General features: G+C 58.4%; 1 protein-coding gene across 1 annotated transcript in view; it reads right to left on the bottom strand.

The window, feature by feature from the left end:
- The window catches only part of PEPD (peptidase D), a 113,452-nt gene that overhangs the window by 11,748 nt on the left and 78,287 nt on the right, over nucleotides 1-23,417 (bottom strand). The window contains exons 10-12 of the mRNA XM_036834513.1: nucleotides 12,396-12,464; nucleotides 10,872-10,949; nucleotides 572-720 (exon numbers count right to left, since the gene is read on the bottom strand). Of these exons, the coding sequence (XP_036690408.1) occupies nucleotides 572-720; nucleotides 10,872-10,949; nucleotides 12,396-12,464 (296 nt within the window). The remainder of the gene's footprint in view (nucleotides 1-571; nucleotides 721-10,871; nucleotides 10,950-12,395; nucleotides 12,465-23,417) is intronic.

Below are 23,417 nucleotides of genomic sequence, written 5' to 3'. Positions count from 1 at the left end.
GGAGGGATACAAATCTGACTGCCACAGTCCCCGATTTCAGCATGAACTCAGAGCCCAGCCTTCAAGGCCCGTCACACCAGGTGCTCAGATGGCTCCGCAGCCTCCTCTCACCATCCCCCAAATACCGGAGAGACATTCGGCTCCCGCCAACCCAGCCACAGCCGGCAGCCCCGAACGAGGCTGCTCCACGCGCAACCAGAGGCCAGTGTCCAAGCTGCCAAGCCCTCTCTGGAACAGACTCTGCTTTGGGACAGGGCAGAGGACACGCTGACATCCCAGTGGCCAGTGTGGAAAGGAAGATGTGCAGGTGGAGGTCGGATGGGATGTGGGGTGACCTTGGGCTGAGCTCCCCGATCCCCAGCTCTGTCCCTGCTTGGTGGTCAGACCCCTTTCCCAGGAAAGGGACGCCGGGGACCCACTAGCATCTGGAGCCTTGCTGGCTGAGCATGAGAGGGGGCGACGGGTTCAGGTCGCAGAGTGTGGGACCTGCTCCTCCGAGGTGCCCTGCCACCTGGCCATCTGCATCCCCACGCCAGGTGGTCCTCCCCGCAGGCCCCGCCCCTGCCCTCACCTGGCTTCATGGTGTTCATGACGGCCCGGGAGCTCCGCAGCACCGCCTCATAGATGGCCTTCTGGTCCAGGGTGAACTTGCCGTTGGCGGGAAAGGAGCACGTGATGTCCGAAGCGAAGCAGTAATACTCACCGCCCATGTCGAACACGCTGCAGGGAGAGTGGGGCATGAGGCCAGGGGTACACTCAGGGGCACCCGTCCCCTCCAACCACACTTCCCTCCCACCCGGCGCTCAAGGCCGCTGAGCCCGAGCCTTCTTGCAACGTGGCCGGTGCAGGCAGCAGCTTGGGGCCCTCCGACCCTGCTGTCTCCTCACGGTACACGAGCGGCCAAGGAACCACGGGGCGTCCCAGGAGACCTCCGACTCCAGAGCAGGAAGGTTAGGGGGAGTGGGGCTGCCCACACACCTCCCCTCCACGGCCTCCGCTGGCCAGGCCTCTGGATGCCCAGCTGTGGGGAGGGGGAGGGGCGGAGATGTCCTCAGGCCCCCGCCTGCCACCTGGCCTCCACAAGGGCATTCTGACAGACCCTCCCGGGGCCACCCGGCACCCAGCATGGGGCACAGCTGCAGCCCACGAGGCAATGCTCATGGGAGCTGGACGGGTCCTTGGGACAGATGCACCTGCCTGACAGAAGACGTGGGCTGAGCCGCAGTGCCTGCTTCTTGCAGGCCCCAGTGTCCCAGTGAAAACCCAGCCGACAGCTCTGCTCCAGCTCTGGGGTCCCCTTGGCCAGGGAAGCACGGCCCTCTCCCCACTGGGGTGGGACAGTGTGCTCTGCCAGGGCCCGGCGGGCCAAGTCCCCAACTCGGGGGCCATCTGGCCCCCAGCATCTCCAGGTGACAGGGTGGAGACCAGGAGGCACAGAAGGCGGGAGTAGAGAGGGGGAGGAAAGAAGAAGCCGGAGCTGGGAGCACGAGCCGGCAGAGGCAGGACGGTGCTGGGACAGGCCCGCAGGCTGCTGAGTCAGGAGGACAGGCCAGCTGAGCCTGCCCTCTGGACACCCCGTGACAGGGCCCCGGTGCAGCAGGGCTGGGAGGGAGTGGAGCGAGCCTCGCTCCCACACCCTTGCTGCCTGACCACGCGCTCACACCCTTTACTGGTCAAGGGCGGGTAAGAATCCTGCCCCACGCATCCTCCACGGTGAGATAAGACAAAATAAGTGAGGGGCTGCTGGGTCCAAGCCTGGCTCCCACGGGGTCACCCACGCTGACAGGGGTGGGGTGCCCAGACTGAGCGGCCTCCACATCCTGTCCCACCCCAGCAGGCTGCTCGACTGCAGGCACAGAGCAGGGACCCACCAGCCCCCTGACCCCATCACGGGGTCAGGGCCAAGTCAGCATGCTGACAGTGACAAAACCGACAGAGGGACATCAGTCCAGCCTCAGGCCCGGACCCCTGCTGTGTCTTCAGGACCAGGGGACCACAGCGCCAGGTGGGGTGGAGGCGGTGAGGGCTGTCCTCTCTGTGCCTGGCTCTTCCCCTTGGGGGGCAGTCTGTAGCCGCACAAATCCTGGCAAATCTGAGCCCGGGGGGCAGAGCCACACCTTCCATGACAAGGGCTTCTCACCCAAACCCAAATTCTAATGGTAAACACTACGGCTCAACCAACATTCCAGACACTGCCTGTGTGCCTGACTCTGGGGACCCCTACCCCCAGCAACTGGCCCTACAAGTGGAGCAAGGAGTTGGGCCACGCGGCCTGACAGCAGCACCGGGGACACCACAGAAACAGATTTTTAAAGGAAAAACGCGAATGCTCGGGATCCGCAGACGCCCTGCTGGAATCCAAAGTCCCCAGTCGGGCACTTTTTAATCTCTTGTCTTTTTCTGATTGCAAAACACCATAAACAGTGTCAATAGTGCAAAAACCATCAGATAACAACTCAGGTGATTCTCAGGGGGCGGGGGAAGAGCCCCACTGGCATGGCAGGGGAGACTTCGGTTTGGGTCAAAGTCACAGACTCTGGGGGACCCTGCCTGGGGCGGGCCAACGGACGGGGGACTTGGGCCTCACTTGAGGGGACCCGCCCAGGACCGGTGTGGGAACCGAGGACCAAATGTCGAGAAGCCCTGAGCAAACATGCCCAGGCATCTGCTCTCCAGGATGCTCCAGATGCACCAGGGTGTTAGGGCTGACGGCTGTCTGCCGCCTCACTCCTGCCCGGGGCACATCCCCGCTCAACTCCCGCCCCCCTCCCAGCTGGCCAGGAGGGTGGGGCATATCTTAGCCCTAAACTTCAGGGAAACTGAGGCTCTGAACACTGGTGCAGCAAAGTCCCAAGTCGGTGGTCAGCAGTTCAGAGCCCAGGGATGGGCTCTCCTGTCCTGGCTCTGGCCCTCAGCCTTCAGGGCCTCAGTTTTCCCACTTTTAAAACGCGGACGCCACCACTGCTGCACGTTCACGTCCGCCAGGGCCAGCATGCGGACAGGCCTGGGGAGTGGAACTGCATGTGGCCGCGGCCTAGCTTCACCCGCGGAGCAGAGCATTCTCATTTGGGCTCCTCAGAGGCAACAAAGGAAAATCATCTGTGGTTTGTTGATTCAGAATGCCCAGGAATGACCTGAGCAGACAGGATAGAGCCAGGGGCGTGGGGACATGGATTCCTGGGGGCCAGCACATCTGAGGGCAACCTGTAGCAGCACCCCCGGCAGAAATTTCTATCGGACGGTGCAGATCTCAAAGAAAAACAGAAATTAAACTATTTAAAAAGCCAGGAAGCCCACAAGAGCAGGCCAAACGCTGGAGTCATCCAGAGGAGTGAAAACAGGACTCTTCCCCAGGACAGACAAGACTCCTGACCAAGTTCTCAAAAACAAAAATGTGGGAAGGTGGGTGCTTGGAGTTCCTCAGCCAGTCTGGCTTTATTGTTCAGGTTCTAGAAAACTTCAGCTGTATTTTTTGTTTTAAAATCATCCACTTTCTGGAGAAGGAAGTGTACACCCAGCTGGCCAGCTCCATCCTGCCCAGCGACGCTCAGGCACGGGGCTGACGTCTATTTTTGTGCTCTCAGTTCCCTATCTCTTTTCGTTTTTTGTTTTTTTTTTTTAAATCCCCCTCAGAGTTCCTACATGTATAAGTTATTCAGATTTTAAGCCATTCTGGAATCCAGGGATGAAAGCCATCGCCTTTTATAAATCATCTCCCCCAACTCCTCTGTGTCCACTCCATCCGTCCTCTGAATGCACGCTGATGATGGAGCATTCGCTCATACTTTGGCTCAACCGAGAACGCCGGATCCGTCCTCCCCGGCTGCCTGGGGACACCCACCGGGGACCTTACCATCTCTGGCCGAGTGAACGCGTGTGATAATCTAAGCCATCTGGGGAGATATTACACATCTCCGAGCAATATGCTGGCGTCTCAATCCTCACATGTGTTCATCTGGTTCTATTTCTGGCTCAGATGAGAGGTTCTGTCTTCCGTTGGCTCCTCCTGGGCAGCTTCAGGCCCGGGCTACCTGCCACCATTGGCCCACCCAGGCCCTCCTCAGTCCCCTTGGCTCCACCGCAGGCAGAAGGCCTACGAGATGGTTCGGCCAGTGATGTGAGGCCTGAGGAGGGTTTGGGGGAAATGCTGCAGTGTTTATACGAGGGCCGCTGTGTACGCAGGCTGCAGCTTCATTTTAAGCTCCAGGGCCGTTGCCTCGCTCTCAGCTACCTCTCACCCCAGACAAGGCACTGTCCATGCGCGCGCGTGTGTGTGTGCACTCACTCAAAGCCCTATTCACCACAGTCGCAGCATTTCAGACCCCAACTTGCACCCGCCCCAGTCTGCGTTCCAGACCAGGCTGGGGGATTTCTGAGCTGCGGGAAACTCCTGCTTCCCTCCAGACCTCAGCATGAGACAGAGAGGGAGGCGTACTGGTCCCTTTCCCGTTCGTGTGCCGCAGGCCAGACAAGACCCACGGGCCACCCGCTGGCTCCCAGCCAGACCTTTGGTGCAGTGCCGAGCCCCAGGTGTGACCGGCGGGGCAAAGGCCACCACTCGGAGCCCTGGAGGCTCCCTCCATACCCCAGGCTGACTCACCAAGCTGATCTCTCCCCAGAGAGACTGCCTTCTGGGCATCCCTGTTCCCCAACCCAGTCACGGGACAGCTACCCGTGGGGCCCGGGCAGACAGGGAAGTCACCCAGGCAACCAGCTCCAGGACCCCCAGAGCCAGCAATCCCCAGCACACATGGTGACAAGAGCAGGCACGTGCTGTGGGCCTCCTGTGTCTGGATGGAACTGTTGTTACCTTTCCACAGATGACGTGGGGAGAAGCAGAGCACCAGTATGGGTTGCGTCCCCAGGAAGGACATAACTTGGTACTGGTCCGACCTATGGGTGGGACACGGCAGGCGCCCACCCAGGGCTGGCTGCTGCCACAGCACAGCGGGGCGAGGGCTGGGCGTCAGGGCAGTGGCCTCTGCGGGGGAGGCAGTGAGTTGGTGTCACGCGCACAGCACATGCTTCGTTCCACTTTTCGGTAAGTAGTGTCCCGTGGTATCTGCGCGCACCCGGGCTGTCTGGACTGGTGCTTTCACACTGTGAGTCGTGACGTCAACTGTGTGGGATACAGGGAAGGAGCACAAACAGACAACAGAACGGACAGAAACCCCACGGTGAGGGCGCCTGGTTACCATCTAGGCGTGTCTGCTCCCCTGGTCCTGCGTTATAACGTAAAGGCTGCTTCAACCTGGATGGCAGGTTGAAGGCCACGGCCACTGGTCTGGACAGATGGCTGACCAGGGCCTGTGCCCTCCTGAGAGTGTTCTCTTGCCCCCAGGACTGGGGCATGTCCTTAAGACCATCCAATCCTCAGGAGGGGGCTGGCTGGTGACAGCTGCGCTGTCCTCTGAGGAGACAGCAAGGTGGGTGCGGGCGGGGCGGGGGTGTGTCTGGGCTGGGCCTGGCATCAGGAAGCTGGGCCTGGAGGTGACACTCATTCCCTAAAGCTGACCGAGGCCTCAGGCACCTCAGGCACCAGGACAACGGGGGCCTGGGGGCCCCTCCATGTGGCCTCTCTGCCAGCTGGGGAGGAGCCCCAGGCATGACTCGCCCCTCCGTGGGCAGCAGCACACAGATGCCAGAAAGACATCAGACCAAGTGGCCCCCAGGAGTGGGCAGGATCGTCCCATCCCTGCCTGAGATGCCAAGGGGGCTGCCGGGGCCCTGGGTGAGCAGCCCGCAGGGGTGGGGGTGGGATGTCGATGGCGGAGACGCAGGCTGCTGTCCCGGGCGCCGTGTGACGGAGGGGGTGAGGCGGGGGCACGCTTCCCAAGCAGTTTAAACTAATGTCTAGCCCACATCAAACCCGTGGGACGAACAGGGAACTAACTCGAGAGAAGGGCAGGGAGGAGCCGGCCGGTAGTGGTGCCAGTGGCAGGAGGAGGGTGGCCAGGAGGGGAGAGAGCTGCCCCAGCCGTGCCCCCTCGTGGGCCTGGCTCCTCCTCTGTGGCAGGAAAGGACGGGGCAGCCCGGGCAGCCCTGCAGACAGTGTCTGACACCACCTCAACTCGGGGAGCAGCGGCACACACCACCCACAGGCCAGCGACACTTCGGGTGTCTTCCGGGGCCTCCCTGGGAGGAAATCAGTAGCCCTTACTTCTCTGGGCTTCGGTCCAGGAGTGCTGTGTCAGTCCTCCGCCAGTCAGCAGGGCAAAGCCGGGGCTTCAGGCTGACCATTATCGGGGCAAGGAGACAGAAGGGGCCCTCGTCCCACTACAGGGAAGGAGAGGAAATGACACAGGCTGGCTGCTGAGGGCCGGGCTGGGACAGGCATCTGTCCCCCCCACTAACCGAGCTGGCGGCCCGCCTCCCATGCCCCAGGACACAGAGACCACAGCCAGCAGAGATGAGCCCGGCAAGCACGTCCTGAGGCAACGCTGCCCTCTTCTGGCCAGTGCTGGGAGGTCCGGCTCGCCACCCACCAGCCACATGCTGTCTGCAGCTGGGCAACCCAGGCCGGGGCATCCTTCGACTGGGGCAGCTAGAAGGTTCTGATAGGGGCCACAGGGCATGCTACCCCAGGAACCACTCCTCCGCCACCTGATCAGATGGTGGGAGAGGGAGGAGGTGGCAGGTGAGGAGCGGTGTCCCAGCTGTTTTCCAAATCAGACGCCACTGGACGCAGACCCTGGACCCTCCCTACCTCTGCCCCCTGGGGTGTGCCTGCTGGGCCCAGAGGAGGCAGGGAGTCTAGCGCAAGAGTGGGTCCAACTCTGGGTGCACTACTTCCTTGGGGACTTAAACATGGACAGTGGTGCTCCCTGGTGGCCCATGGGCAGGGCACCAGCCCTTGGTGCTTCTACCCGCCTTTGGAGACTCTGGTTTCCAAAGCCCAGGCTGGTTCTGGGAGGAGAGGGCAGTGCGTGAGGACTCAGAGGACCATCACACCAGCCACTCCTGTGCTCAGAGCCACCGGGTCAGGACTGATTTGGTGGTGAGGGGTTCTCCTGGGGCTCCCACCCAGGAAGGGCCTTCGATGACGTTAGACACCGTCCCCTGGGTGAGCTCGGCAAAAGCATTAATTAGAAGTGCGCCACACTTCTGTTACCCTGTTTTAGAAGGTCTGCCTGCTTTTGCCTTAAAATGAAAACAGCAGCTAATGGCTTCTCTAGGACGGCAACTTGGTGACGGGGTTCATGGTGAACCCCGAGGGCCACAGCAGGAAAGGGCTCTCAGAGGCAACAGCAAAGCCCTGAGAGGCCCCACAAGAGGCCTTGTGTCTCTGAACCAGCCAAGAGGGAGGAACGTGGGGACCTGAGGCCACGTCAAAGTCCAGTTCCCCACCCCGGGATCCATGCGGAGCAAGCGGGGCAGCGTCCAGCCGAGAAAGTGGCGGGTGCTGGCGTGGTGCGAGGAGTGGTCCCCAAATTCCTCTTCTCAGCTCTCGGGTGACGCGTCTGATGTGGAGTAAGAACCAGCGTGTCTGTCTAACTTACGGGGCCCTGATTTCCCAGCCCGGCTCCCGGGAGGCGCCTGGTTTTAGAAGGACAGAGGAGTAGACGGTGGCCCTGGCCGGCTACATGCTCCACCTGGCACGCGCCTCGAGGACAGTGTGGGGGCTGAAAACACAGAGCAGGCAACCACGTGACCGGAGAGCTGTCTGAATACACTGGGCCCGGCACGTGCTCTGCTGGTGGCTCTCGCCTCCAGTCTCCGTCCTGGAACCAGCTGCCGGAAGGCGGGCCTCAGGGGCACAGGTGCGCTGCTGGCTCTGGGGACGTCGCTGTGTTGCAGCTCTCTCCCGCCAGGAGCCACCTGTGCCGGGCTCCACACTCAGCGCTTTGCCCTCATTACCCCAGTCCTCAGAGCTGAGTGCTGTGTCTCCCCCAACGGCGGATGGAGAAACTGAGGCTCAGAGGGGTGGCCGTTCAGCTAGGGAGGGGGAGGGCAGGGACTTGAACTGGGGACCTTCTGTGTCCATCATCACACGTCTGGGACCAGAGGGAGAGGGATGGGAAGGGCTGGCTGCCGCTCGGCACCCACTCCTCACTTTCTCCAGCAGAGTCTGACTGTCCTGGACCAGCTCCGGCCCCCAAACAGCCCCACTCCTAAATGTTAAACTATCTCGGGGCATTTTCACCCGACATCAAGGAACTGAGACCCAGAGCATACCACCTGATGGGCACCCTGGAAAATAGTCATGGCTCTCGGAGACGCTCAGCTTCAGGAAAAATTCTGCACTATGCTTATATTTTGGTTTTGTACCTTATGATGAAGTGCTGTGAATTTTATGTTGGGATAACAGAGTGCTTTATTATTTACCAAACACAGTAGGCGCTTGGCAGATCAATTGCAATAAAACAATGGATTATAAATGCCGCCAGCAATCTGGCAGTAGCAGTAATCAACAAAACATGTTGTTCTAAATGCTGCATAATAAATTGACTATAATAAACTCATAATTACTCTACTGGCTACATTTCAAAGTTAGCACTAGAAAAATAAAATCACCAGTTTGGGCTTGGCATTAACATCCGTGGGATTCCCTGGATCACTCCTGTCTCTAAAGCCGCAACCAAGAGACGCAGGTGCCACACACACTGCCCAGGAGGGTCGAGGCCACGGCGTCTGACGTGTGGAGGAGGCGTGCTGCGTGGCACCCCGATCAACCAGGCCCCGCCGCGCCAAGGGCCCCCGGAGCCAGCCTCTCATGGGGGGAGGACTGTCTTAGGACACATAAAGAGATAGGAGAAGCAGTCCTTTCCTCTGGGCCGTGCCAAACTCACAGAGAAGAAAGACTCAGAGCCACATGGCCCTGCTGCAGAGCCTCCGATGGGGACAGCTGGGGCCTGCTGGTGTGGCTGGGGTCTGCCTCCGCCTGGGGACTGGGTTCCCACGTCCTGGCCCAGCCAGAAGGGGCCGCAGAGTCAAAAGCGTTAGCAAAGGTTCTAGGAAGCGTGAGTCCCTGAAGACACCAGGCGATCTTCCTTTGGGGCCACCAAAGGGCAGGCCCCCCCCCCCACTTTCCTTAGTCTTCAGCTGAGTCAAGCCGGAGGCAGCCGACCCCCTCCCCAAATCCTCTGGCTCTGCACCTGGACGCTCCTGTGTCTCAGTGACCTTGCCTACACATCGGGGGTGGGGGTGGGTGAGGGGAGGGGGAGACACCCACTTCATGGGATCAAGGGGAGCAAAGCTACATAAAGAGCTGTCCCTGGCGCCAGGCATAGGGGAGAACCCTGTCAAAGTTGCTGCACGCCCTTGGCCCCTGTGCCAGGAAGGGCGTTAGACACTCTGGGGATGGGGGGGGGTTGCAGTGAGCGGCGGTGGCCTCTGTGTCCACATTGGGTGTCCCCCTCTGCGGGCTCCCGTCCCTGTCCTGCTGGCCCAGGACCCTGAGAGAGCGTGTGTCCACCCAGCACTTGTGGTCCCAACATGTCCCTGCTGCCGCCCAGTGCAGTGCCAAGTGCTGTGTGCTATCTCCACCGACAGCAGGTAAACTGAGGCTCAGAGTGGGAATTAAGAGGCTTTGTTTCCTCCCAGAAGGCTGAGCTGGGCTCCTGCCAACAGGGGCCCGGGCCAGAACATCCATCCAGCTCCTGACCCTGGGCGAGTGGACACCGCAGCCGGTGGGTGCCTGGTGCACCCTGCAGCAGGGGCGCCCTGGGCTTGGGCGGGTTTCTGAAAACACTGGGCAGTGACAGCTCAGACCCGGGCATCTCTTGGCTCACGTCCCCTGGTGGCTGTGGGCCAGGGAACCCCGTGTGCAGCCTTCCCCACTCCCTGCGCGAGGCTGGGTCCTGGCCAGTGCTGCGGGCAGGACCGGAATGCCGGCTCGGGGATGGAGCCTAGCAGGGCACGTGTGCGACCCGAGAGGGGGCGCGGCATCAGCGGGAAGCAGCGCGATGGAGCCTGGCTCAGGTGCCTCAGCAACAGGAGGGAAAGGCACCAAAGGACCAGGCGGGACAGCGCGCACCCCTCCTGCCCTCATCTGCGGGTAGGTGACCACAGCAGGATGTCTGCAGGCCAAGACAGGTGGCCCCGTGGGGCTGGTGGCCTCTGGACGGCTCTCGGGAGCCCTTGGCAGCCTGGACTGGCCCTGCCCGACGTCTGGGTGGTGGAGAGAACAGGCGGGCAGTGCGAGTGCCCGTGAGCGGAGGACGGGGCCGGTCCAGGTCAGTGAGGCGCCCACAGGCCCCTGCCAAGGCCAGAGCGGCTACCCAAGAGAGGGGCGCGTATGCCCAGTATGAACCCTACACACTGGGGCCTGGGAGCAGGGTCTGCGGCCCCGCCTGCTGGGCACAGTTCATCGGAGGGCTGGAGGCTGTGGGTCCTGCCCACGTCTGCTTACTCACGGCTCCATGGGGGGCAGGGAGCACATCACACTGTGCTCAGCAAAGCCCTGCCAACAGCCTGAGGGCCAAGCACCACTCTGACTCCCTGAATCAATGGCCGCTCGTGCCAAGGAGTCTTGAGGCAGGAGCTGGCAGGTTCAGAGGGCGGGGGGCTCCCTAGGGGTCTTCTCCGCTCCGAACTGAGATGCCCACCCTCCCAGCACCAAGCCAGAGAAGTGAGCGTGGTGGGTGCCGGGAGACGGCGCAGGCCCTCCTCTGAGGTGGCGCCTCACCCGCACAGCACAGGGCCCCCGCTCCCCTCTCTCAGGGCCTCCTTGGTCCTGGAGAGGAGGCTACATGTAGGCCAAAGCCTTGGCAGAGAAGTCTGGACCCAGAGCAATGGGGGGACCTCGCCGCGGTCAGCCTTCTCAGGGTGGGACCAAGAGGCCGTGGTCAGCCACCTTTGGGGTTGAGGCCCACCGCAGCCCCGCTGTTCACACGCAGAGCCAGGGCAGCTCGGGGGCTGGCCTCACTCACCACATGTCTCCGTCCTGGATGGTCTTGTTGTTGGGGGCCCCGGCGTGTCCGTAGTGCAGCACGGCCGAGTTCTCACCACTGCAGAGCACCAGGGGGAGGTCAATAGCCCATCCTCACCCAGCAGGCCCCGGGCGCTAGCACCCCAACTCCCTGCCCCAAGGGCAGTACTGTCCACCCTGCAGCAGGGGCCCAGGACCGCTGGACCAGGCCCACAGCCTGAGGTGGGGGTGAGGGGCAAGGTGGCCCTGGCGTACTGCAGTCACACAGCTCTTGGCCAACCTCTGGGCTCATGGCGGTGGCACTGGCGGCGCTCCCTTGGCTGAGGCTGTGCGGGTAGGTGGCCTTGGAGCTGGGGATGTGGGCCTGATGTGGGAGCGAGGGCCTGCGGGCCCGGGGAAGGGACTCCAAAGAAGCCCTTATTTCCTGGTGACTAGCGGAGAGGGGAGGCCCAGTGGGACGGGCCCGGGCTGTGTCGGGGGCTGCCATGGAGTCTGCCAGGCCAGGGCCACAGACGGCGAGCCAGTGGCTCTTTGCTCCTCTGCTTCAGAACACTTCCCTAATGAGCGATGCCTTTAAGAAAAAATAAAGACTTTTAAGTCTGTCCAAAGGGAAAAAAAAAAACCCACTGGGTGTAATATTTATGGCCCTGTTTGGGAGTCTTAGGAATCATAAAAGTAGAAATAATGATTTTTCTCTCTATCCACCAGAGAAGAACATTTCCAAGGACTGAGATGTTCACATGTATTATTCATGTGCCGAGGATGTGCACATCAGCAGAGCTGCCGGCTCCATCCTGGCTGGACAGAGGCCAGACCCTCTGAGCCAAGGGGAGAGCACAAGGAGACTAGATGGGGTGAGCCTGGGGGACGAGGGGGCCGCCCACACCCAGGACGTGCCCCTCAAAGCCACACATTGGTGCAAACTCACGGCCATGAGCTGCCCCTATACTCGTGGTCATTTCTACCCTGTGCCTCCAAAGCACACCCGGCCAAGTGCGGGTGACACACAGGACGTACACAGAGCCCCCGCCCCCAGCCACAACGTGCCACACACAAACACGCCTACAGTGACACCCTGCACGACAGAGCCCCAGACCCACCCACGGCTGTGCTGTTCCCCACACGGCCACACACACGCAAAACCACAGCCTCCGGCACTGATACAGCTCCTTCTGCACCGCCTGCACACAGAAGCTGGCATAGCCTGAGGTCACGGCCCGGTCCCCACATGCTGGGAGCGTGCCTGTGTGGAGGGGGCGAGGAAGGCCAGCCCCAGGAGGAGCAGCCAGCTGGAGACGGGAAGGGAGGGCACGGCAGTGGGCAGGCCGGCTCCCCTCCCAGGACGGGCAGAAGCAACCTCTGCTCCCAGAGCCTCGGGAGGGGAGAGCGACTTCTAGGCTTAGGTGGGCACTGCCTCGGGCATGGGAGCAACAGGTGCGTTTAAGCTGGGAGGACGGTGGGGTCCCCTCACTTTCCCTAACCTCCTCCCGTGATCATTCCCACGCGGCCCAGGAGGCGCGCTTACCTGCCGCAGATGCAGGTGTAGGAGCTGTGGCGCATGCCACCCCGGGAGAAGCAGTAATGCTCGAAGAGGCTGCGGGGGAAGGAAGACACGTCAGAGTAGAGTCACTGGAGCACGCACGCCCCCCGCCCCCGTGCAAATCTTCAGCCCAGGCCCTGCTCAGCTGCGCCTGCAGGAAGGCCTGAACTCCCCAGCGTGGATCTGTGGCTGGTAGCCTGTAGTCCACAGGCCGCCGAAGCACAGAGGTCAGTGCGGAGAGGGGACAAGGCTGGAAGAGCTCACCACTTCCAGTGCCACGGCGCTGCCCAGCCTTTCAGGCCCATCAGGAAGATAGCCCTGGTCCTGCAGGGAGATGGGCTGGGGCAGGGGCCACCTGCCTCTGCAGGGCTGGAGGGAGCGTCTCCCTGTGACTCCCTTCTCCAGTGGCCACATCCTCCCACACGAGGAGGGGCTGGATGCACAGCCAGGGAGGGACGAGAGCTCTCCCAGCCCCAGTGCTGGACTCACCCAGGCCCTGAGCCTGAGCCCGGGGAGGGGCGCAGGGAAAGGAGAGCGGGAGCCACTGGGCTCTCGCCTAGAGGACGGGATTGAGGGGCAGGTCCGTGTGCAGATGGAGCAAGGCAGGGCAGGCTCCAGGGAGGGGGAGAAAGGCAGGGTCTGGGGGCAGGCCCAGCTTTTCCCTACTTGTGACAAGTAGCAAACCGGTTGGCCCCCTGGACGAGCTCCCACCTGGAGCAGGGGAGGCCAGGAGAAGGTCTAGAGGGAAAGACGAGACCTCAGAGCAGGTCGCCGGTAGCCCACCCTTAGGCTGAGCCCAGACAGAGACAGAGCCAGGGGAGGCCTCCAGGGGAGGTCAGCAGAGCCCGGCAAGCCCAAGGGTGTGACGGAGGTCAAAGGATGAGCCACTGCCACATCAACACCATACGAGCAGTGCTGAACCCTCGGGAGACCACGCTGCCAACAGCTCTGGAGACGCCAGGACCCTGCCCCTCCCCCCACCACACACTGCAGGACCTGGCGGGTGGGAGATCATCTGGGCGTGGGACTCGGCGCTCCAAGGCCCCGGCCTCTGCAGAACCCAGCCGGGGAGGAGGGCAACGGTGGGGGGCTGCCCTCACCCCCTCCCTGAGGCCTGGGCAAGAGCTCGGGCCCAGCCTTCTGGGTGGCCTTGGTTGAGAAGCAGGTCCAGGTGGACCCCACCCTACCCACTGACCACCAGGGCAGGGAAGACCGACCACAGGGCTGTGCTCAGAACACCAAGGCTGCCCGTGGGCACACTAAGTGGCAATCCTGCCCTGCATGTTCTAGGCCTGTTTTAGAGCACGTCTGTACGGAGGAGTCTAATCTTCCAGGCACTATAAACACAAATTATGCATAATTGTTATGATTCGGTATTAAGGAGTTGTTATGCAGCAACAGTTCTGCTATATTCAATCAGCTTTCAGACTTGCTTTACAAATCCCACAGAATAATTGGGTATCTGCAAGTGAAATATTTCCTCAACACAAAGGATTTCAGGAACTGCCCAGGGAGGTGAGGAAAGCCGCATTCGGCATCAGCTGCCCCCGTATTCATGGCGGGAGCACTCAGGCGGCTGCCCCCAACTTCAGCCTCAGTCTCTCCGAGGCCACAGGACGGCCAGGCCAAGTCAGGGCCCTGAGGCGGCTCCACACACCCACCCAGACACTGGGATTCCACACAGCAGCCCACGGTGAGTGGGGGAATGCCGACAGGCCACGGAGCCACGGGGCGCCCCGAGCCTTGGGGGACGATGCCCTGCCCGGACAGAGGCAGCGCTCTGGGGGCAGCAGCCACTCTCCAGGTGATGGGGACAGCAGGGGACAGGCAGAGGGGTGGTGAATGAACAAATCAGAAGGTTCAGCCTGGGGAAACAGGGTGGCATCGGTTCCCCCACCTGCAGCCAGTCTCAGAAGCAGGTGTTTTCCTAACCTGTAATCTACTCAGTAGAAACAGCCTTCATCGCATGCCTTGGCTTCTAAGTAAAAAGTCTTTGAAAGGCATGACTCACAGAAGCACCAGACTAAGGAACGGCCGACCCAGTTTTCATCTGCAAGCTGCAGCCCGGATTACCTCTGTCAGCCACATGATACCACACCCACAAGGAAGAGCTGGAAAGAGGAGGGGAAACGCCACATGCTGGAAATTCGCTCTCCCTTAAAAGGGTTTAAGTCCTTCAAGCTGGACTTCAGCATCTGATTTTGTTTCAAATGAACCTGTGTGACATGATACAAGAACAAACTGATGCTCTAGTGGCATAACACGTGGACTCGACGGGCTGCGTTTTTTGCTCACACACCTCAAGGGCCCCTCTCCCCAGGACCTCAGCCTTGGGTTGTGGACATGCAAAGGCACCCAAGTTCTGGGGCAAATGCAGTAGCCCAGGACCCTGAGTCTGACATATTTCTGATTCTCAAGGCATGGGGAGTAAGGATGCTCCAATCTGGGGCCACAGGCTCGACGTGAGGCTCCCGCACAGCCCGGTCAGAGCTCAGCAAGAACAGGCCTGGAGGACGGGCCGCAGCAGCAGAGGCACCCCATTCCCACTGGATGTCTCACAGACCAGGCAGCAATGGGAGGACACTTCATAAAGACCCGCTAGACCTTTACGGAGAATATGGCAAACTGTGAACCAGGTGAGGGTCCAGCTGACGCACAACCTGAGGGGCTGACTACTGACGACACACGTCTATGGCCGAATTCGGCTGTGAGCGACCCATCAGCCCCTTGGGAGCCACAATGAGATGAAGGTAGAGTATGCAGCCAAAAGCCTTCCCACCCCCAACACTCAGAGGTGCTGATTAAAACTCATAAGCAGAGCCACATCCACAGGACAAAAGGAAAGCGGGGCCAGAAGAGAAGAGGAAGCTGCCGGTCTTGCTAACCTGGAGGCCTTGGCATTCGTTGCCATGTGGGGACAGTGAAGAGGCCCCGGACGAACCAGAGGTAGGGGGCCAGAACTGAGAGCCCTCCCCAACATAAAGCTGGGGGCTGGGCAGGGATGCACAGACTTGGAGAAAATTCACCAGCACCACAGGAGGCAATCAGGAAGCTTCCCGGGCTCTGGGAAAAAAATAATGAACGTTCCCTCAGAATTCGCAGCATAGGTCTGTCCTCCACGGGGTTCAGGTTCAAGTGTGAACGACCTGTATAGTTTGGAAACCCCGAAGCCAGGAAACTAACAAAAAACTCGGTCCCTGACTGGTGATATCTGGAGCCAAACTGACAAAGCCAAACTGAGCGGCCACACTCTCAACCCAGGCAGGAGAGCCACGATCTGCCACAATCTCTGCATGTGCACACACACGTATGGACACACATGCACATACGTCTACACACACATGCAGGTACATATACACATATATATACACACACCCTACACACTGAAGATGAACTCACAGTCTGAAAATAGTCCACAAGAGCTGTCAGCCACAGCAAGCAGCAGGCTAGACCCTCCCAGGACTTCTGATAAAAGAACCATCAGAGAGAGACTATAGACACATATTAGATAATTAACACCTAAAAGTACAGTATGAAAACACAGCAGGCAGATTTTACAAAGAGTCACAACAGAACTGCTAGAAATGACTGGTCTATCCATAAGGGGACAGCAGACAGAAAGCCCGGCAGCAGTGTCGGCAGCCCCAGAGACCAGCCCCGCCTGCCCTTTCAGACAATCGGACTCTCACATGCAGCGCGAGGGTCAGGTGGGCCTAACCACCCCAGCCTCCTCCGGCTCACCTGGACGGAGGAAGGGTGGCGGGCACTCCGACCAGGCACATGGCCCACAGCCTCCCCAAGCAGCAGGAGGGGCTTCCTGACGAGCAGAGGGAAGGGCGGGGTCTGCCCAAAGCCCTGCCACCCGCCTTGCGGTGGTCCCTGAAGCTCCCCGACATGGCCATCCCTCTAACACTCTTGCCTATAAATTTTTCCCAAGCAAGACACAGGTAGAAAATGCTTTGTATCCAGGCATAAATGAGAACCTTTAAGTAACCTGGGAGAGTCTGTGCTGTGAATAACGACGTGGATGGGGTTCCCGTAGCGACAGTGTGGCAGTCCCATCCGTCAGTGCCTGGAGAGGGGTTAACAGGGCAGGGACAGCAGATTCCAAGGCCCAGGTCTCCAGGGACAATACTGCTGGGCCTCCCCACGTGCCTGCAAACCCAGCCCATGGAGCCTTCCTGGCCGCACCGCTTAGCTTCTGCCCTCTGAGGTGTATCATCTGATGAGCAGATAGCCACAGCCCCGCAAAAAATGCATTAGCTGCCCAAGATTATGGCAGAAGGGCTGCCCCAGGCAGCAAGGGTCGCCACACTCTCAGTGCGAGCGTGAGCGCCAGCAGACGGGGCCAGCCAGGGAGGCCAGCAGGGGCTGTGGGTGGCATCAGCCACCTCATCCCCTCCCAGGTTGGGCCTCGATGCATGTCAGGCTCCCAGGAGGCCGAGCCAGGAACAGGAGCGTGGAAGAGAAGATGGGCGTGGTGGTGGAGGCCACCTGGATGAGCAGAGGGTCTAGGAGGGCAGGCAGTTAGGACACGGGGTTACGAAGGTGGGCAGGGCCAGAGCGTGAGGGCCTCCTTGCGGGAGGGAGGTACCGGCACTCGGTGGAGAACCGGGGGGCTGCCCTGTCCCCCTCCTTCCCCAGGCCCCCTGGTGAAGAAAGACACAGAGCACTCCAGGGAGCCACCACGGAGAGGCTCCGAGCACGTTTTAAACGAGCAAGTGGCATTCACACGGAATGACATCAAGAAGGGACGGATTTAAAGCCTTGGATAAACCCAGAAATGCATTATTAATAAAACCAGTGCTCACAGAACAGCTTCGTGGCCCAGCCTGCACCGATGCAGCACCACCAGGGACAAAGGACCACCTGCAACCCTGGCCGGATGGGGCGTGCTGCCGCCTTCTCACCCAGGACCTCCCACAGGCCTGGCCAGTGAGAAAGACCCAACATCTACCTGCAGCATTTGGCGTTTAGGACAATCCTTCAGGGGAGGAGAGGGTTTCCTACTTTGCTGATGAGGAAACTGCAGGTCAGCGTGGTGATGTGCTGTGGTCAGGAAAGCCCTCAAAAGAGTCTCTTTGAGCCTGGGGTCCATGTAGGGTTTCTGACCCCAATGCCTCTAAACCTCACATCTGTCAGCGGTGGGGGCACTTGGCGGGCCAAGGCGCTCTGTTCCCCAAACACCAGCAGTGGATGACGCTGTGCTATGCCTTCCAGGGCCCTGGACTCTAGTCTGTGCATGGGGCCCAGAGTGAGCGGGAACGGGTCTGCCAGGACAAATGGCCCACCCATCCCAGGGACGGTGCACCAGCCCGGCCTGTAGAAAGCAGGAGCTGGTGCTCCAGGAGAGGCCGCTGAGGTGCAGAGATCCTGGAAAGGGAAAGCTCGCCTGCCAGAGGCAAGGGCAGCGTAAAGACGGCGGTGGTCAGGGCATGAGGAGAGGCAGTGCCAGGGAGAAGCCACTCTCTCTCTCTCCCGGCGAGAGCGGCCTTATCAAGGTATGAGATAATTAGCATTTTAATTGGATACTTGGGAATTCTGAATTGCCTATCTTGTATGAGGCGTAACTGAGGACATAACATGACATTCAATTAACAAATATTCCCCTTTATTCTTGACGTGCTCGATTAGGTGGAGCTCCTGAGTTCCTCGGTATCCATTCCGGGATAAAGCACTACATCCTTTCAGCTGGCAAAGCCCTGGCCACATCAGACTGCTAATAAACTTCAGCCATATATGTGTGTGTGTGTGTGTGTGTGTGTGTGTGTGTGTGTGTGTGTGTGTGTGTGTGTGTGTGGAAGAGATTTTAGACATTTTCTACACAAAGGAAAAAAAATTAAAATCATCCACAATCTTATCTCCTAGAAACAATCTCTATCAAATATTTTGTTGAACATCCTTCCAGACAATTTTTTTAGTGCAAAAACACAGATTTTTAAAATAATAATGAACTAAACTTAAAAAAAGTCACCTCTTGACTGAAGTCTGACATACATCCAGAAAAGGACCAGAATCATAAGGGCTCGGCACAACGGCCCATCACAAAGTGAGCATCTCTGTGCCCAGAGGCCCCTCCCTGTCAGTCCTCCTGCCCACGGGGAGCCTGACTTCCAAGACTACAGGTTAAATGTGCCTGTTTTTGAACTTGACGTAAACGGAATAAAAAACCAAGACCTCTTTGAGTCTGGCTTCTTCCACTTCTCCACCTCACGCTGGTGAACCACCCCCCATGGTGGGTCACTGTCATTTGTTCCTTAGCGCTGGCAGTGTTCCGCCGGGTGAGTGTGCCCCAGTCTTCTGTTGGTGAGCGTGCCTGCTGTTTCTGGATCGCAGCCATCATGAATAGTGCTGCTGAGGACCTTGTGCAGTCTTCAAGGGCACGTGCACACACATCCCCCACCGAGCACGTAGCCAGGAGTGGAAATGCTGTGTGTCGCTGGATTCTGTGTAGGTTCAGCTTTAGCAGATGAAGCCAATCTTTCCAGGTAACTGGATCTAAGTATTCACTGGCCTCTTCCACTTCATACCTGTGCATGGGGCCCAACTGAGCTGAAGAGGGTCTGCAAGGACCAATGGCCCCACCCAGCCCGGGATGAGGGCCGGAATGTGCCAGGGAAGCTTCCTTCTAAAGCAAGAACGTTGTTCCCTGTCAACAGATACGTGTTTCCACTATGCCCAGAATCTGACACTTCTCCCCACCGCCTGCCCCTGGTACAGGCCACCATCTTCTCTTAAAGATGGTGACAGTGCCTGGTCGATGGTGACAGTGGTGGAGCTGGCTCCCCTGCTTCAGCCCTCGTCTCCTACGGAGTGTGCTCCTTTAACAATGTACGTAGGCCCCCAGGACTCCTCTGCTCAAACCCTGCCTTCCCATGAGCAGACTGCCTCCCTCTCGCTCCCACATCTCCTCTCACTTCCCAATCTGCCTCCTTGCTACTCATGGGACCACCAGCCAAGCTCCCACCTCAGGGCCACCAGATGAGCCCTGTTCTCTCTGCCTGGAACGTCCGTCCCACAGGTCCACAGCTTGCTCTCTCTCCTTCAGGCTTCTCCTTCATGTCTCCTACTCCAGGACACCTGTCCTGAGCCCCCTGGGTAAAGAATACTCCTTCACCAATATACGACCTATTATCCATCCCCCCATCCATCCATCCATCCATCCATCCATCCATCCATCCATCCATCCATCCTCTCTCACCTCCCATGAGGCTGGGTTTTGTCTATTCTGTTCACCGCAGAATCCCCAGAGCCTGGAATAGTGCCTGGCACACAGGAAGTTTTCAGTACATCTGTTGAGTGACGGAATAAGTAAATGGTTGCATGAGCAGGACCACAGCCTATAATTTACCTAACCGATTTCACGCTGTTAGATATCTAGGTTGCTTCCACCTCCGTGTTACGATGGACACCCGTGGCCATATGGCTTTTCACTATCTTCGGGCTAAATTCCTAGAAGGAGAATTCCTGAGCATCTGCAGTTTTCAGTCTCAGGGCATGTTCTGCCAAAAGGACCCCAGAAAGCTCATGAGGATTTTCAGGGTCCTGAGACGTGTACCGTGGGGCCTGTTTGCCACTGGACTGCGAATCTGGTAGGCAAAACAAAAAGGATTTCGTTGTCTCGTTAACTGGCAAGTTTGGACATGTTTATATGTTTATTTCCTCATATTTCTTCCTTTCTGAATGGCCTGCTTCTATTTAGAAAACTGCTTCTATTTTTCTTACTGATCTTTAAGGGATTTATCTATGAAGGATACTAGCTAGTGGTTTTGACCATCATCTACGTGGCAAGCGGCTGGCCTGTTCTGACCCTCTCCAGCTCCTTCTTTGTCTGGAAAAAGAACGGGGTGCCTGGGGCAGGAGCTGCAGACACAGGCAGGGCATTACTGGTGCCCAGGATGGTAACGACACACAGGAGGATGAAACCTGGATCCCACAGCACATGGCTCAAGTGGGAAATTCTAGATCTGTAGATCCAGACCTCTTTGGGGCTGGCTCTCTCCAGCAAGTGAGAGGCCCCAGCTTTGGAAGGCCCTGGAAGAACCATGTAAACACAGGCACAATTTGCCAACTGTTCTCTGCCTTCCTCAGAGACCAACATCTGCTCTCATCTGACCCAATCTAACTAGTTCTTGCCGATGTCAACAAGAACACCTTTCTGGGCCCCAAACCAAAAACTCCCCCTTTAAGAATGCACCAGGTCGCCCTAGGAATCAGCCAGGGAGGATCAAACTGCAGGACCAGGAAGGGGTGGAGGGAGATAATCCTCATTCACCACGATCTAGAGCCTACTTTCCCTCCAAGGGATGCCAGCACCCCCTCCTCCCCTCCCCGGGAAGGTGCAGGGCAGGGAAGCCCATACACAGGGAGTCTTCTTGGGGAGGGGAGGGAAGGAATTTTCTTTGAGCTAGTGTTTCCCAAAGCATGACATGGGTCCATGAGATGACATTATGGGATGGGGTACACTGATAAACATGTGTGATGCATTAGGTATTTATTTTAAAGTCACCTTCCTGCAAATTATACTGGGTTTCACTCATGACAGGAACACAAAGCTTTCTTTTAAAACATATCTCAAGAAGAAAGTAAATAAACTATTAAGCAAATAATACAAGAATTTAGCAGAAGTTCTCTGAAGAAAAGCCTGTTTTTAGTTCTGGGTGGGAGGACAGTCCAGAAGCTCCCCGTCCCCAGACGTCCCCCAAATCTGCCAGTCTTTGGAAAACAGCTGGTGTGAGGACCCCAAGAGAACCTAGGCTCTCTCCAGTGCCCCCACCTGCTCCTGTCCCCAGCTCAGCAGCCTTGGACACCAGGCTAGTGTGGACCCCGGGGACAAAGGCCAAATGGGCCCTCCGTCCTTAGCACCGGGGATGCCGAGGGGTCTCAGGGAACAAAGCCACCTCCAGCAAACCCAGTTGCCGAGGGCCTCGGACAAGCAGATGCCAAGCTCTTACCACAATGCTCTGTTCCCCTACCAAGTGCAGGCGAGTGAGAGCTTCCCTTTAGCCCAGAATCCTGGCTGGAGTCTCGCTTGGCAATGTTTCTACCTTCCTTTATTTAATAGCTCCTCATAAGGCCGGGTCATTGACAGAGCCTGGTCAGGGCAATGACTGTCTGTCTGGGGCCCACTCGGGACCACGGGTGTATAGCACCTTGGGTGCCTGGCAGCTGCCCTACTCCAGCCTGGGGTGTCCTTGGGGGCACCACCTGCTGCAACTCTCCCCACTCCATGAGTTCCCCTCCCATCCCCAGTGGAAGAAACAAAACCTGGAATCCTCCACCAAACAGGTGCTTCCTAAATGCTAATCCTGCAGGAGACAAGGGCCCCGGATTCCACCCGGTGCAGGTAGGACAGGACGACTAACCCTTATTCCTGAATTCCTCTGGGCTTTGCTTTCTGAATCCCTCTAGGGTGCTGTGTTTTGTTTCTACAGAGCCCAGTGCTACTTTATTTCCAAACATCGAATTCCCTTCTCAGTCTTATAATCTTAAAATATTTCACAGAAGTGTCATATCAGATAGAATTTTCTTTGGAAAGCACCATTTTATATCACTGCCTTTCTAACGTGGCAGTCCCAAGCACTGGTTCCCTCTCCCCACGCCGGCTCTGGCTCCGGGCAGACCCCCGTGGCCCTCATCTTCCGATTGGCTGAGCCGCAGCTGGGCCCCGGCTTACTCTGGTTCATCTTCTGGTCTCGTGTCCACATCCTCCCTCCCAGCTGCCCTCGGCTCAAGGCTCTGAGGGGAGAGGAAGAGCAGCAGGTGCTGCCCAAGCCAGGCCTACCTGCACACACACCCCTCTAGGTGTGTTAATAAGCACAGGGCACCGAATACAGGGAACTGCTCACCCGGGCGGTAAGCGCGCAGCAGCAGGCCGGGGTCACCCCTAGGCTGGAGGGACCCAGGGAGCTGCGTCCCCGCAGCCCAGGATTGCAGGCCACCTGCAGGAAGCGAGACCCAGGGGCGCTTCACCAGGCAACCGCTACCCCAGGTTCCTGCGACATGATGTCTCTTCTTTGAGAAGGCTCTCCCAAGCCCCCAGGAGCCACAAAGCCCAGGTCGAAGTCAAAACAGCAGTGGATGGAGGCCCAGACACTGTCCGACAAGGCCCGGGGACCCTTGGTGGAAACGGCCCTTCCCACCCTGCGTGTGGCTGTGCTTTTTGGCAGCATATCGGCTGTTTGGTGTGAGCTGCCGAAGACCCCTCTTCTAATGAGCTTTCCCATCCTCACTCACGACTCCAAGCGTTCTTTTAGTCACAGTCGGCTGAAGAAACAACAGAGAACTCTACTTATCACTTTGAAAGTCGTCATCCACTAAAGACGATAAATGGGGGGTTGCACTCACGCTGCCCCTGGAGAAAGATCAGCCCTGAAAAGAGGAGGTGCTGCCGGTGCGGACACTCTGCAAGCATGGGGTGGGGGGCGGAGAGGGGGCCTTGGCCTGGCCAGTGGCGTCTCCAGCACGGCGGGTGTCGCGTCGGTGCTCCCGCGGGAAGTTATCAGTGGGGCCTCAGCCGAGGTTCAGCACAGCGAGGACACGGCCAGAGAACGATGCCACCTCCCATCGCCACAGTGATCTCCACCGTCCCCGACCTGCTGCAGGATGTCCACTCTGGGTCCAAGGGGACGGGAGAGGTGATTTAAGAATTCACTCCCATGCTCCGAACCTTTCTCCAACTGACACACCCCCGAGTTGCAGGGCAGGCTCCTAAAAGTACACCTCTAACAACCCCCATGAATTAAATATTTTGGTAACTTAAACCTACTTATCAACAGCTAATTAATAAGGTCTAAGTCCTCTGATGACAGGGTGATTAAACTGTTTCTGAAATAATCCATTTTTAATTAAAATGCTACCCCCTTTTGGTTTCTGGATAGATTCAAAAGAAAGCCTTAACAGATGTCTTGTTTTAAAATGCACATTATATAAAGCCAATAATTAGAAGAATTCATGCTTTTAATTATATTTTAATAATTCTCTGCCTGTTGATGCAAAGTTAAATGA

The sequence above is a fragment of the Balaenoptera musculus genome, chromosome 19, assembly GCF_009873245.2.
Source record: "Balaenoptera musculus isolate JJ_BM4_2016_0621 chromosome 19, mBalMus1.pri.v3, whole genome shotgun sequence".
Lineage (NCBI taxonomy): Eukaryota > Metazoa > Chordata > Mammalia > Artiodactyla > Balaenopteridae > Balaenoptera > Balaenoptera musculus.
This window is presented reverse-complemented; position numbering and strand designations above follow the sequence as displayed.